This window comes from Hibiscus syriacus, unplaced genomic scaffold (assembly GCF_006381635.1).
Source record: "Hibiscus syriacus cultivar Baekdansim isolate YM2019G1 unplaced genomic scaffold, ASM638163v2 tig00111670_pilon, whole genome shotgun sequence".
In the NCBI taxonomy this organism is placed as follows: domain Eukaryota; kingdom Viridiplantae; phylum Streptophyta; class Magnoliopsida; order Malvales; family Malvaceae; genus Hibiscus; species Hibiscus syriacus.
The window spans coordinates 75,865-90,850 of record NW_024063151.1 but is presented as its reverse complement, the minus strand read 5'-3'; the positions used below and the strand labels follow the sequence as shown (position 1 = coordinate 90,850).

General features: G+C 38.2%; 2 protein-coding genes across 2 annotated transcripts; both read left to right on the top strand.

Annotated features, from left to right (window-relative positions):
• The first annotated feature begins 457 nt into the window (after nucleotides 1–457).
• Nucleotides 458–6,230, top strand: LOC120167136 (probable disease resistance protein At4g27220). Its single transcript, XM_039176234.1, is given in 7 exon segments — nucleotides 458–1,139; nucleotides 1,142–2,982; nucleotides 3,050–3,529; nucleotides 3,844–4,392; nucleotides 4,651–5,481; nucleotides 5,629–6,021; nucleotides 6,126–6,230. Coding segments are annotated over 7 exon segments (4,881 nt in total).
• A 4,871-nt stretch (nucleotides 6,231–11,101) lies between these two features.
• LOC120167145 lies at nucleotides 11,102–13,055 on the top strand. The gene is made up of 4 exons (XM_039176239.1): nucleotides 11,102–11,456; nucleotides 11,640–12,068; nucleotides 12,313–12,765; nucleotides 12,938–13,055. Exons 2-4 carry the CDS (start codon nucleotides 11,688–11,690, stop codon nucleotides 13,046–13,048), a joined length of 945 nt encoding a protein of 314 aa, XP_039032170.1. The 5' UTR covers nucleotides 11,102–11,456; nucleotides 11,640–11,687; the 3' UTR covers nucleotides 13,049–13,055.
• The last annotated feature ends 1,931 nt before the right edge of the window (nucleotides 13,056–14,986 follow it).

The window sequence follows — 14,986 nt, the reverse complement described above, 5'->3', positions numbered from 1 at the left end:
AACCCTCATTTAATCTTATTCACTTCATCAGAAACATCAATCTCTATGAACTGACCCTACTTTTCTACTATACTCTCTATTTATTTATTTTTAAGATGTCAAAATTATTTTGACAGTAAAACGCACATGTTAGAAATCATAAATTTTGTTACCATATGAAGATTGGGCTTTTGGTAATTGATTGCCATGTGAGCTAGCTGCTCCTTTTCTTACTATTACAGCTTTTGCAAGTGGTTCTGTCTGTGATTCCTCTGCAATTGCCATTTCATCGTAAGTATTATCCATTAACCTGAATTCATTCTCTGCTTATTTAAAGTTGTTCTTTTTTTCGCTTTCTTCTTGCCTGCTTCCTTTCAGTATTTTCTTTCTTGGCTCTCCTTTACTGTCTTCGTTGTTCATTTTATTTTGCTTTCCATTCGGACCTCTCCCAAAGAAAAAGAAAAAAAAAGAAAGAGAAATGGATCCAAATGCTGCTGGTGCTGCTGCCAATATCTCTTCCGAAACTGCGAAGGGTATCTTCCACGTAGCAAAACGACATATCAGATATGTAATTTCCTACCAGAGATACGTCAAGAATTTCGAGGAAAAACTTCAGAAGTTGATTGAGAAAAGATCAAGCGTGCAGCAAGATATTGTTGTTGCAGAAAGGAACGTGCAGAAGATTAAAGCGGATGTGAAAGGTTGGTGCGATAGAGTGGACAAGGTTATAGCTGAAGACCAGCATAAAGTGGATGATCTTCAAGTCAAAGCAATCAACAAGTGCTTTTTTGGCTTCTGTCCCAACATCAAGTCTCGACACATGCTTACCAGGAAAGCAGAAGAAGATGCCGCAACTTTTGATGAGCTTATCAAAGACTGTCAATTTAACAGCGTGGGCTACCATGATCTTCCACAACTCATAGTGGATACAGACTTTGAGGCCTTTCAATCAAGGGAAAAGGTTATCGATGATATCATGGAGTCACTGAAAGATTCTACTGTGAGCATGATCGGAGTGTACGGGATGCCTGGCGTGGGAAAAACATCACTAGTCAGAGAAGTTCATAGACAACTCCAGGAGGCCAAGTCATTTGACTGGGTGGTTAGGGTCACTGTATCTCCGACACCTGACATTCAGAAAATCCAAGACGAAATAGCAGAATCTTTGGGTTGAAGATCGAAGAAAAGAGTATAGTTGTAAGAGCCAGTAGATTACGTGAAAGGTTAAATCAAGGGAAGAATCAGGAGAAGAGGGTTCTTATTATTCTGGATGATATTTGGAAGAAACTGGACCTGGAGGAAGTAGGAATTCCATTTGGAAGTCAACAAAAAGGATGCAAGATACTGTTGACATCTAGAAATAAAAATGTTCTAAGCAATGGGATGGGTGCTACCAAGACCTTTCAGCTTGGTGATTTAGAGGACAAAGAAGCCTGGGAGTTTTTTAAGAAGATGACCGGGGACAGTTTTGAAATTGATAATGAGCTTCGATCTACAGCCATTGAGGTAGCCAAAAGATGTGCGGGATTGCCGCTCGCCATTGCAACAGTTGCTAGGGCGTTGCAAAAACAAAGTTTATCTGTTTGGAAGGAGGCTTTACGACAACTACAAAGGCCTTACTCAGAAAACCCAAGCGAGATATCTGCCGAGGTATATTCTGCTATTGAATTGAGTATCAATCATTTACGGGGTGAAGACCTCAAGCAGGTTTTCCTGCTTTGCAGTCTATTGCGTCGTGATGCTAACATTGAAGATTTGTTGAGATATACAATTGGTTTGGGTTTAATTAAGGGAGTCGACACCGTGAAAGAAGGACGTAATGCGTTGTTAACAATGACGAGTACCCTGAAAGCATCTTGTTTGTTGCTCGATAGTGACAACAATGATCAATTCTTTGGTGTGCATGATCTTACTTATATTGTGGCAAAATCAATGGCTTCCAAGGACAAGCAGGTGTTTGCCTTAAAAGAAGATGATATTCTGACGGAATGGCCAAATGAAGAATCAATGAAAAAGTGCAACATGATTTGTTTGCAATATCCTAATCTCAACAGGCTTCCTGACAATTTGAATTGTCCACAGCTTTCTCTATTCCTTTTGTGTGGCAAGGATCTTTCCCTGACGTTGTCGGATGACTTCTTCAAGGAAGCAACAAATCTTAAAGTATTAGATTTGACTAGTATGCGATTTTCTTCTTTACCTTCATCAATTTGTCTACTAACAAGCCTCAGCACATTGTGCCTCTATCACTGCAAACTGGGAGATAATATTACCATTATTGGAGAGCTAAAGAGCTTGGAAATTCTTGGCCTTTTGAAATCTGATATTAGATTTCTACCAAAAGAAATTGGGCAACTGGTGAAGCTAAAGTTGTTAGACGTGAGTCGTTGTGCTAAGCTCAAAACAATTTCAGACGGTGTGTTGTCAAGTTTGTCAAGAATAGAAGAATTATATATGGGTGGGACTTCTATTCAATGGGGAGAAAGCAGTGCCACTCTTGCTGATCTACAGGCACTGTCTCGTTTGTCCACTTTAGAAGTTCAAATCTTGGATGCTAAGGCGGCACCACACGACTTCTTTCAAGAGTTGCAGAAATTGGAAAGATACAAGATTTTCATAGGAAAGGAATGGGAGTGGGAGCGGTTTCGCAGCTACCGATATTCAAGAACCCTAAAACTGAGGCTAAACACAGGCATGGATGATTTGGATATTGGAATTAAGAAGTTGTTGAAAAAAACTGAAGATTTACATTTGGATGAACTCAAAGGCGTGAAGATTGCATTGCGGGAGTTAATAGATGAGGAAAGCATATCGCAGTTGAAGAATCTACATATCCAAAATGGTTTAGATACTGAATACATTATCAATGATGAGTACGAGTTTCCTCAATTACAGTCCCTGACACTGCATGATATTCCTAAGCTCATTAGCTTTTGCCCTCAACACGAAACCGGTGCTACCAGCTCATTACCTCAACATGAGTTGCCACTTTTCAGTGATAAGGTATTTACAATTCAGTCTTTTAAATTTTTATTTCAAATATTTCCTGAAATCATTTGTATGGTTGTAGATATCGTTCCCTTCCTTGGAGAATTTGTGGCTGAAGTCGATTAATGTTACAAGGGTATGGCACAACCAACTTTCAAGTACATCTTTCTGCACTTATGAGAAGTTGACAAGATTGAAAATCGAGGGTTGTGGAAGCTTAAAACACCTGTTGTCATTTTCTATGGCTAAATGTCTAGTGCATATCACAGACTTTGAGATAATTGGGTGTTACTGCTTAAGAGATATCATTTTCATGGAGGAAATAGAAGAAGAAACCGAGGCTGCTACAACTTTATCATTATTTCCTCAATTAAAGTCCTTAGAGTTGAAGGATCTTCAACATCTGATTGGATTTTGCTCTGACTATCAGATTCAAGTTGTTGAATTTCCGGCCATGAAGTCACTGACGGTAAACAACTGTCCAGAATTGGAGGGTTTCATATGCAGATCTTCAATGGAAGGCAACCAACGCATTTGTAGTCATGTTCTGTTCGACAATAAGGTAGCTTAATTATTGGTTTTAGCATTCTTAAATTCTTAATTTTAACACATTATCAAATATTAAAATATTTTTATTTATTACATTATACAAAATTCAGATTAAATATAAAATATAAATAAATATAACAAACATAATTGAAGATGATCCGAAGCACAAAAATGATTTTCACGAAATTTGTGCTCCAAATTTTTAAAATTATATATCAAAATGTGTGCCTTCAAAATTATATATATGCAATCGCAAACACACGCGCAGTCATAGATGTATTTGTAGCGCTAGCATCTAATTTCATTATTTTGGCATGATGAGTGCAGGTTGCATTTCCCAGTTTGGAGGAAATGAGAATTTCCTTCTTGACAAAGTTGAAGATGGTATGGGAGAACCCACTTCCACCAAATTCATTTCCCAAACTAAGAGAAATCAGCATTGATGACTTACCAAACTTGAAATATATTTGGAAAAACGGTCCCAAAGACATTTTTTCATTTAAAAATCTACATGGAATATCTGTGGAGGATTGTAAGAGTCTGAAGAATGTATTTCCAGCCTCAGTAGCCAGAGACCTCGCACAACTCAGTGGTCTTAGTATAATCGGTTGTCCAGTGAAGGAGATTGTTTCTAAAGTAGAGGAAGGATTGGATTCGGGAACCACCATCACTTTCGAGTTTGATCAGCTGTCTTACCTTTCGCTACGTTGGCTACGAGAATGCAAATGTTTCTACCCGGGTAGGCATACCACAAAGTGGCCAATGTTAAAAGAGTTACGAGCATACGAGTGTGGGGAAATGAAGATATTTGGTACACAACTCATCACTCACAACCAACAACTCGACTCCCAACCACCACTTTTCTTGGTTGAAAAGGTATAAACCCTCTCGCTCCCACTCTATATGTTCTGCTTTATTTTAATTAAAATATTAATTCAGTGATTTGATATTTGACACGTTGTTACCAATTTGTATTTATAAAAATAAAATTCTTTGTTTCTTTTTCTCTCTCTATCAACTCTCCTTTCTGCCGTTTTCGCACTCTATTCTGCTTTATTTTCAATTAAAATATTAAATCTTAATATAGGAAGATGAACATAGCGACTCCAAAATTGTTTTTTGATTGGTTTTCAGGTCATCCCTAAACTACAACGTCTGGAAATCAGTGCTGATTACATTCCAATGATAAGTGGTGGTCAATTGCCAAACAATCTTTTCCATCAAATAAAAGCTTTTAGGGTGCTAGGCAACTGTGATAAACCAGTTACTGATTTCCAAATTTCTTTCCTTGAAAGATTCTACAATCTAGAAGAGCTTTGTATCACTTGTGAAATCAAAGAGTTATTCTATACTGAAGGAGATACTGGTAATAAAGGGACGTATGATAGGACACTGTCAACAATTAGAAAAATAACACTGTCACAGCTTGATAATCTAAAACGCTACTTATGGAAGCAAGACGTACAAGTGGACCGCATTCTACCCAACCTTGAAACTCTTGAAGTTCACTATTGTAGGAATCTGATGAGCTTAGGATCATCCTCAGCATCGTTTCAAAATCTCACCACCTTGAAGGTGTGGGAATGCGAACGAATGGAATACTTGTATACATGTCTAGCATTGCAGGGTCTGTCTCAACTCAAAAAACTGATCATAAGAGAATGCATTTCAATGAAGAAAATAGTTGGAAGTGAGGAAGATGAAACAACGTGCGACATTATATTCAGCAGGTTGAAAAGTTTGGAACTTGTGAATCTACCACGACTTAAGAGCTTTTGTTCAGGCAACCACACATTTGGATTCCCATGTTTAGAGCAAGTGATAGTGAGTAGCTGTCCTGAGTTAGAGATATTTTGTAAGGGAGTTTTAAATGCGCCGTTGTTGCACGGTGTAGAATATGGAAAAGGTAAAGAACATTGGAGTGGTGACCTTGACAGCACTGTCCAACAGTTGCATTCAAAAAAGGTATTCACTATTTTGCATTCCATTAATTTAGCTTTAGATATTCTATTTTACTCCCGAATCTCTTTCTTCCTTTCGTGTTGTTTAGTTGTAACCTTGAATCCTTTATGAACTTTAACCCTTGTTTCTCTATTTGATTACTTTATGAAGGTTGGGTATCAAGGCATCAGTCATTTGATCCTTTCCGAATTTTCCAAGTCAATATGGAAGGAGAAAAGTGTAGATTTCAAGAACCTCAAATTTTTTGAAGTTGAGTGTAATAGCTTGAAATACATATTTAGCGTTTCCATGGCCTTGGAACTTGTGCAATTGAAAGATATAAGAGTGAAAAGATGTCCCGTGATGGAGTACATTATCAAGAAAGAAGCAGAGGAAACTGCGATGGATACAGTCTGCTTACCAAATCTTGAGAAGATAAGACTGGAGTCATGTTCAGATTTGAAAAGTTTTTGCATGGCAGGTATTACTCTGCATTGTCCATCTTTGAGAAGAATTGAAGTAGATGACTGTCCAAAGATGTACGCAATGGCATGTACAAGGAAGGTAGGTGGGCGAGAAAAGACACCCTTTTTCAATGATAAGGTCTCTCTCTTCTCTTCTTTTCTGTTTCGTGTTTTGACTTTTAACAATCACATTAATTAATATAGATCTGTATGCGTTTATCATCACAAGCGTACATAATTCATGCAATGAGGATTGTGGTTGCAGGTTTTGTGTGCCAAGTTGGACTGGTTACAGCTATCATCGACTAACATCCAGAAATTATGGCCAGATGAACCACACAGTGCTATATCCTTTATTGTTCATATGTTGCGAGTCTTAATCGTGGAGGGTTGCCACAATTTGGAATATATATTTCCATCCTTTTCAAGAAAAAAATTTGTGGGACTCGTTTACATTCGCCTTGTCGATTGCGACAACTTAGAAGAAGTGATCTTTACAGATGAAGCGACAGCAGAAGAAGAAGGGATAACTGAGGCTTACTGGTTCACTAAACTAAATCTATTGGAGCTCAGTAGGCTTCCAAAATTAGGGACATTCTGTCATGGAGAAAACTCAGAGACTGATTCCCCAACCCTCTTCAACCAAAAGGTGATTTTTCTTCCTTCGTTTTTTTTATCCTTTTATATCCTCTACAAACTATTTATTAACTTAAATAATTTCCGCAGGTTGTGTTCCCTAACTTGATCCATTTGACCATTCAAGGTATTGGGAAGTGCAGAAAGATATGGCACGATAAACCCAATATACAACAACAACAACAAAACCCTATTCCCATATGCAATGGGGTAAGGGGGAGGTAGAGTAGTAGGCTGCCCCCAACGCATAGTTAAGAGCAGCTTCCGTGGAAGACCTCCGGCAGTCAGAAAATTAAAAATAAAGATAAAATGCAATGCATGTATAAATAAATATTTGAACAGTCTTCATATACAATCTTCATATGCGCGTCATATAATGGGAAGTAATCCTTGCTAATAAATCCCTGCATAATAATCTCAGCATATAGACAGAAACCTAAGACCCGACTAAAATTAAAGAGAGGAAACATGAAGAGAATGATACACAGAAGTTGAACGATAGCAAACTACGAGAATTAATAAAGTTAAAAGGGTTAAAACCTAAACTAAGGCAACATTAATCCGCTACCCTAGTTCTAAGCCTTCATTAATTCCAATGACAGAAACGTATAAAAAGTAGAAGTCATGAGAATTACTATAAAGACATTAAAAGAAGACAGAAATGCTACACCCTATGGATGTGACCCGCACTAATCGACTACCCTGGTCTTAAGTCTCCATAATTTCCTATCAGAGGTCATGTCCTCGGTAAGGGCTAAATCCTTCAAATCAGATCTTAAGCAGTCTTCCCACTTCCGCCTTGGTCGTCCTCTCCTTCTGGCACCGTCGACTGTAATCGACTCTACCCTCCTGACCGCATCCGACGGGTGTCGCCTAAGGACATGCCCAAACCACCGTAGTCTTCCCTCTCTCAATTTTTCGGATACAGACACCACCCCCAAGGACATCCTAATAGCAGAGTTTGGTGTCATGTCCCATAGAGTCTTACCACATGCCCATCGAAGCATTCTCATTTCTGCGGCCTCCATCCTCCTTACGTGATCCTTCTTGATTGCCCAACATTCTGATCCATACAACAGCGCTGGTCTTATTGCCATTCTATAAAATTTTCCCTTAAGTTTTTGAGGCACCTTCTTGTCACACAAAACTCCAGTAGCTGCCCTCCACTTTAGCCATCCCACCTTTATACGGTGTGTAACGTCATCATCTACACCCCCATCCTTATGTATCATAGACCCTAGGTACTTAAAACAATCCTTTGAGGGGAGAACGTGTCCTTCGATGCATACTTCTACATCTTCATCGTTTTGGTTCCCACTGAAGTTTGAACATAAATACTCTGTCTTTTCAATATTGATCCTAAGACCTTTTTCTTCCAAAGCAGTCTTCCAGGTAGCCAGTCTACTATTCAGCTCAGTTTTTGTTTCAGCAACTAGGACAATGTCGTCAGCGAAAAGCATACACCATGGAACACCATCTGGTGTCGCACAATAGATGTCGTCCATAATCAAGGCGAAGATGTAAGGGCTAAGAGCCGACCCTTGGTGGAGTCCGATTTCCACCGGGAATGCCTCGGTGTCGCCAACTATAGTCCTGACGTATGCAGTAGATCTACAGTACATATCACGAATCACCCGGATATAAGCAGTTGGGATCCGTCTCGTTTCCAAGGTCTTCCAGATCGTATCGCGGGGAACGCTATCATACGCCTTCTCAAGGTCAATGAACGCCATGTGAAGATCTCTATTTTTTTCCCTATATTTCTCCATAAGCCGTCGAAGTAGATGAATCGCCTCCGTAGTAGACCTGCCTGGCATAAAGCCAAATTGGTTTTCCGAAACCCTAGTAACCTGTCTTAACCTAGCCTCTATCACCATTTCCCATAGCTTCATGGTATGACTGAGTAGTTTAATACCTCTGTAGTTGCCACAACGTTGGGGATCTCCTTTAATCTTAAAGATTGGTATCACCGTAGACTCTCTCCACTCCTCTGGCATCTTGGCAGTCTCTAAAATAATATTAAAGATATTGGTCAACCACTTAACTCCCTCTTCTCCTAGGGCCAACCACACAGTGATAGGAATTTGATCTGGACCGACAGCTTTGTCCCTCCCTATCTTTCTAAGAGCCATTTTGACTTCCTCAAACCCAATCCTACTTGTAGGGCAGTCATTTGCCGTAGTATGATGGTCGGCTGGCCCATCAACGGTACTATCTCTACAGGGGGAGGCACCGTCATTAAATAAGCCAAAGAAGTAACTACCCCAAACCCTCTTAATATCATGATCTTTCACTAAAAGAACACCATTGTTGTCCTTAATACACCTAATGCTACCTAGATCCTTTTTCCTATTCTCCCTGGATTTTGCAAGTCTGAAGATGCCGTTTTGTCCTTCCTTGGTGTCTAATCTCTTGTACATTTCCTCATATGCCTTTTCCTTTGCTTTAGCCACCGTTTTCTTGGCTTCCCGCTTTGCTTCCTTGTATATTTGTTTAGCTCTCGATCTTTCTTCGTCGTCATTGCATTGTAGAAACTCCTTGAAGCAAGTTTGCTTTGTCTTCACCTTAGTTTGGACTTCGTCGTTCCACCACCACGATTCTTTATGCTCCTTGACCTTCCCTTTCGACAACCCAAGGGTGTTTTTGCCCACCTCTCTGATGGAACTTGCCATATTTTTCCATAACATAACAGCATTATTTGAGTTTGTAGTTCTAAAATCTGTATTAGACAAAACCTTACTCCTAAAGTCATCAGCTGTCGCTCCATGTAAGTTCTTCCAAAGGATCCTAGGTTTACCAAGTTTAGCCCTCCTATGGGTGCTCCGCCCATGGCGTACGCGAAACACCAAAACCAACAATTTGTGTTGTGATGCACAAGCCTCTTCAGGGAACACCTTACAGTCAATGCAAGCCCATCGATCCCGATTTCGAACCAAGATGTAGTCGATTTGGGTACAATGTCCCCCGCTATGGAACGTAATCAAGTTCACATCTCTCTTGTTAAAGAAAGAGTTAGTGACCACCATATCGTGTGCAGTAGCAAAATCAAGCAACGAACGCCCCTCCTCGTTCCTACTGCCAAAACCGAAACCCCCATGAACACCGTCATACCCGCCGGTTGCACTACCTATATGGCCATTGAAGTCTCCCCCTATGAAAACTCTTTGGTCCTCCGGAATGCTCCTAAGTACATCATCTAACTGATCCCAGAAGCAACGTTTCTCCCCCTCACCTAGGCCAACGTGTGGGGCGTACACTGAAAGGACATTCACCACTTCCTCTTCTATAATAACCTTAATCATCAAGATCCTATCCCGATATCTACAAACTTCGACTACATTTTCCTTGAGCTTAGAGGATACCAAGATACCCACCCCATTTCTAGCGTTATCTACGCCTGAATACCACAACTTGTACCCATTACACTCTCTGGCTCGAGCCCCTTTCCACCTAGTCTCCTGAATACATGCAAAATCTATTTTCCTATTACTAAGTACGTCGGTCAGCTCCAGCAGCCTAGCATTTAATGTGCCTACATTCAACGAACAAACTCTAAGTCTAGTCTCTTTGACACCACTCTGTCTAACCCTCCCCCTATACGCCCTATGAGATCTAAAAGAATGACATGACCTCAAGTAATCATCTATAGCCGAAGCTATGAGGAACTATGAAAAAGGGAATCCAAACGGGTAACCAAACGGATTTAAACAAAGGTAACTACAAAACTAAGTTTTAAACCACCAACAGTTCGTAAAATTTATAAATTCAGAATCAAAGTAAAATTACAGTTCGTAAAAAAAAAAAAAAAAAAAAAATCTCAAACTGCATACACTTTACAGAAGAAAAAAAAACCAGCATTCACGTTTAAAGCGAAAAATGCAAGCTAAAAACTAAAAACAAAAACAACAATATGATTATGAATATTTTAGGTTAATAAAAAGAACAAATAAAACGAGAAAATTAGATGAAAATATATGCTCACACTTCAAGTCCCCAAGGAAAAAACACCGACCAGATGCTCAAATACTTTTTTAAAACTGAGTTCCCAAATTGACTTTGATTGTTGAAATTCAAAAGAGAAAATAATGAAAGGTTCTCAATTTCAAAAACCCAGCAGACAAAGACAAAAACAAATTAGAGAATGTAAGTTATTGTTTGGAATTGTTTTGCGTATATCTATTATGATAATATACTGTTATAGTTTGCTTTAAATGTTAAAAAAAAATGAAATTACGAGGTAAACTTATCCGGAGAAGTGAGTAAACTTATCTGGAGAAGATGGTGAGGTAAACTTATCTGGAATTTTTTTTTTTTTTTTTGAATTTCACAAATTCAAAAGAGTTCAAAAACCCTAATTGAAGAAAAGAGGGGAAAACTTATCTGGAGAAGATGGTGAAGTAAACTTAATCGATGGTTAGTAGATCTAAATCAAAGTATCTAATATAACCTAAAATTACAGTTCATTGCAGAAACACAAATCCTTAACACTGCAAAATAAAACTAAAAAAGTCGATTGAAACAGTAGTTTCTTACCTCTAAAAGCTCAAGGAAGATTGTGCTAAATCTTGAAGAATCGCGAGGGAAAGACCAAGACGGATCTATCACTTACGCAATTCCAATGAGTCACACGCAGAAACATCCGCCCAATCGGTCGAACTCAAATCAATCACCAAGTTTGTGTTTCCTAAAATAAGAGAGTTGGTTCTTCGAGTGCTACCTAAATTGAAGGGTTTCTACTCTAAGGTGCATACTACGGAATGGCCATCCTTGGAAAAATTGCTGGTGAGTGATTGCAGCAAGGTAGAGAATTTGGCTAGGGAGTATATCAACTTCGGAGAAACACAAGGAAAGAGCCAACCTCTGATCTCTGTTCAACAACCCCTGTTTTGGGTCACTGAGGTAACAGTTCACAAAACTAACTTAATACATATGCATCTGTTAGAATTTGTGACATAAATTCAGTCTTGATGAAGTTTACGATTGGACCCAATTGATGAACCTATAAAATTGAGGTAAAATAGGGGATATGGCATCAGTTTAGACAATTTTTTTATTGAACATACATTTTTCCAAATTTCTCAGGAAGTATTCCCCAATTTAGAAGAATTGCACGTGATTCGGAACAACAATATGAAGGAGATATGGCATGGAGCACTTCCAAACCTATATTTTCCCCAACTCAAAAGAATGTGTGTTATATATTGCCAAATGTTAAAAGAAATCACAGCTTCAGCAACTGATGAAGTCATGAATGGCATCGTTTTCTCCCAACTCAAGTCTTTAAAACTTGTTAGTCTTCCGATCCTATCAAGTTTCTGCTCAGGGAAGTATACCTTAGTATTTCCTTCCTTGGAAGAAGTAATCATCAGATGGTGTCCGAAGATGGAATTTTTCACAAAGGGGAAGTTAAGCACACCGATGCTGCATGGACTACAATCAACTAAAGGCAAATATGTAGGACACTGGGAAGGCGACCTTAATGCTGTCATTCAACAGTTGTTTGTAGAAAAGGTATGAACCATTTCAAAAGAAAAATAGTAAAACTTTATAAGATGAGAAGTTCTAATGTTCATCATATGGCTAAACAATTTAACATTTCTGAATAAAAATTATAGGATAAAATTGCAAATTGAGTATATATTTGATTTTACCAAACTACATACTATGAAAACAATTACAGAGATTGGTGCATAATGTAGTTGATGAATAGTGAAACTTTTCTCCACGCATTCAAGACTATATGTATTTTATGCAGGTTTTCCTTGGCTTGGAGGATTTGGAGCTATCTTCAATCAGCATTCAGCGAGCATGGAAACACAAGCTTCTGGCCACACATTCTTATGCCCAAAATTTAATATGCTTGACTATTAGGGGCTGTCATAATTTGAACTGCCTATTCTCGTCCTCTATGGTTAAAAGTTTTGTGCATCTCAAGAAACTAACCGTCGAAAACTGTGAGAATCTGGAAAATGTGATATTTTTGGAAGGATTAGCCAAAGAGGAAATTATGAACCAGAAGTTTCGTGTACTAGAATTCCTATTGCTCAAAGACCTTCCTAAACTGACTAGATTATGCCATGGAAATTACTTTGAATTCCCTTTGTTGACAAGTCTTAATATAGAAAGTTGTCCTACACTAAGAACATTCGTCTCCAGTGCAAAAGGAATCAATTCGGAGATTCCCTCTCCGACTCTCTTCGATCAAAAGGTAATACTCCCTTACCTTTCTCTGTATCTTCTTTTTCCTTAAATATTTGATTGCCCTGTTCGTGTCGTGGATGCTGTTTTCTCTAGTAATTTTTAGTTGTAAATTCCATTGTTTTATACTCAGTTCATTAATATTACCTCCTGTTATTGACACAATAAAGTGAATTTTGTAGGTGGCATTCCCTTGCTTAGATGAACTGACCATCATAGGTGTGGGAAACTGGAGAAAGATATGGCAGAAGCAGCCAACTAATTGCCTGAGGATTCATTTTGCAAATTACTAATCTTCTGTAGGTGTTTGATTAAAAAGTAATAATAAGAACCTTTTGAATACTGTTTTCATTATATATGAGAGGACGACTGGTGAAACCACAGTGGATGCAAATAATTGAATCTGTTGCTGTAGAACGAGTCCTTAAGCCTGTATTTTCCTAGACTAATTACGTCCGAATACTTCATAGGCTGTTCACATTGAAGAGTTCCAGCTCAAGGATACTAATGAAAGGCCATCATTGAAGAAGGTATGAGTATTGAAAATATCCTTGTTTTGGCAATGCATACGTAGTTGCATAATCCATTCTTTCACCTTTCAATTTCAATATTATCTCGGTCCTTGCAGCCTGCAGGATGTCGATTCTGAGGAAGAGACTGAGTTTTGGCTTCAGTTTCCCTGTTACTCTAAATCAGAAAGCAAGTAGTAAGTAGATCTTCTGCCATTTCAATTCGGTATACTTTATCAGGGTGATGCAGTTGCTTTGCATAGAGTTATATAAATTGACATGTTCTTTTCGTTGCAGGTTGAATTGCACCACTCAAGCATGTTGCTGCTGCTCAGTCTGTAGCTACATTCTCTTTTTATGATTTTCAGATTCTTTAAAATGTAAACTTCATAAAAGAAAATAAATACAGAAAATTCTTGTAATAACAGGATAAGTGAATACAAAGGCAGAGTTCTCAGATAGTTGCCATAATCCCCTGTTTCAAACCAACATGAAAGGTGAATACATATCAATCATTGTTAACCATGAATCCCATTCACATACTCTCAATCTTGTAATGAAGCCATTGTCTTGGAATTATGAGTTTAGATGTTCTGGTTGTGGTAATTTTGGCTATTCTACTAGCTACAGATGCTTTGATTGCAACTTCACTCAGTAGCATTTTGCTACCACAGACCATTTCGTACGAGTACAATAAGCATCCTTTCAGGCTCACCTATGATTCTCTTGATAAAAGTTCTTTGGATAAAAGTTATTGCGAAGCTTGTAAGAAAAGAAATCCAGACCACTGATTTCACTACTGCCCAGCATGTGAATCCACAATTCACTTAGATTGTGTCACAAATCAGTCATCAAGTCTTGAAGGGCCATGGTTGGGTCGATCAAGCAATCAAGCATCAAGGGTAGCTCACAAAATTAAGAAAATGTTAACAGTTTCTTTTTAATTTTCAAGTTTGCTATTTGACCATGTATAGTTGCTTGCTAACTTCAATAGCTAATTTCTTCTTTTGTGGAGACTATCAGGAAATGTGGTTTCGGTTTGATTCAAATTTACTTGAAGACATACTCATCTAAGTTGATCTTCAGCAAGAAACTAGTGAACCAATCTAGACTTTCTAAATTTTATGCCTTATGTTCTGTTCTTTTAGGAAGGTGGCTATGAAGACGTTTAAATTAGACAATAAAAGAACATACTAATCATTTACTCAAACACTTACCCACGGTTAATGGCATTGAATTGGGTTTATCAAAAACCAATCCTTAAATGTCAAGATCCTTTCTTTAGGATCATCATGCTTTCTCTGTTAGGAACCCAATAGGTACACATTGCGGAAATCCCCCAGTTAAAGAAAGGAATCCTTTCCTTTCCTTTCAGTTTAATTAAAGACAAAGAATCTAGTGTAACTTAGCTCCCTATCTCAAGTATATTCATTCTCAACCACATGCAATACAATATCTAGAGTAAAGTTGTGTAAGGTACTGTTACTGGTAACGAAACTATTAAAGCTTTCTTAAGGTCGAAAACTGCAGTTTAAAGAGCAACTCAAAATACCAGGGCTGACAGGAGTTACCAGGAAGAGAAACAGCATTGATATTTCGATGATTATCGCTGGTAAGTAACTACTTAATCTTCTTTTATCATGATGTTTCAAATGCAGTGTCTTGTGTTCCTGTTAAGATAATCATTATGTTTTACAAAAATAAAAATCCCAGAAAAATAGG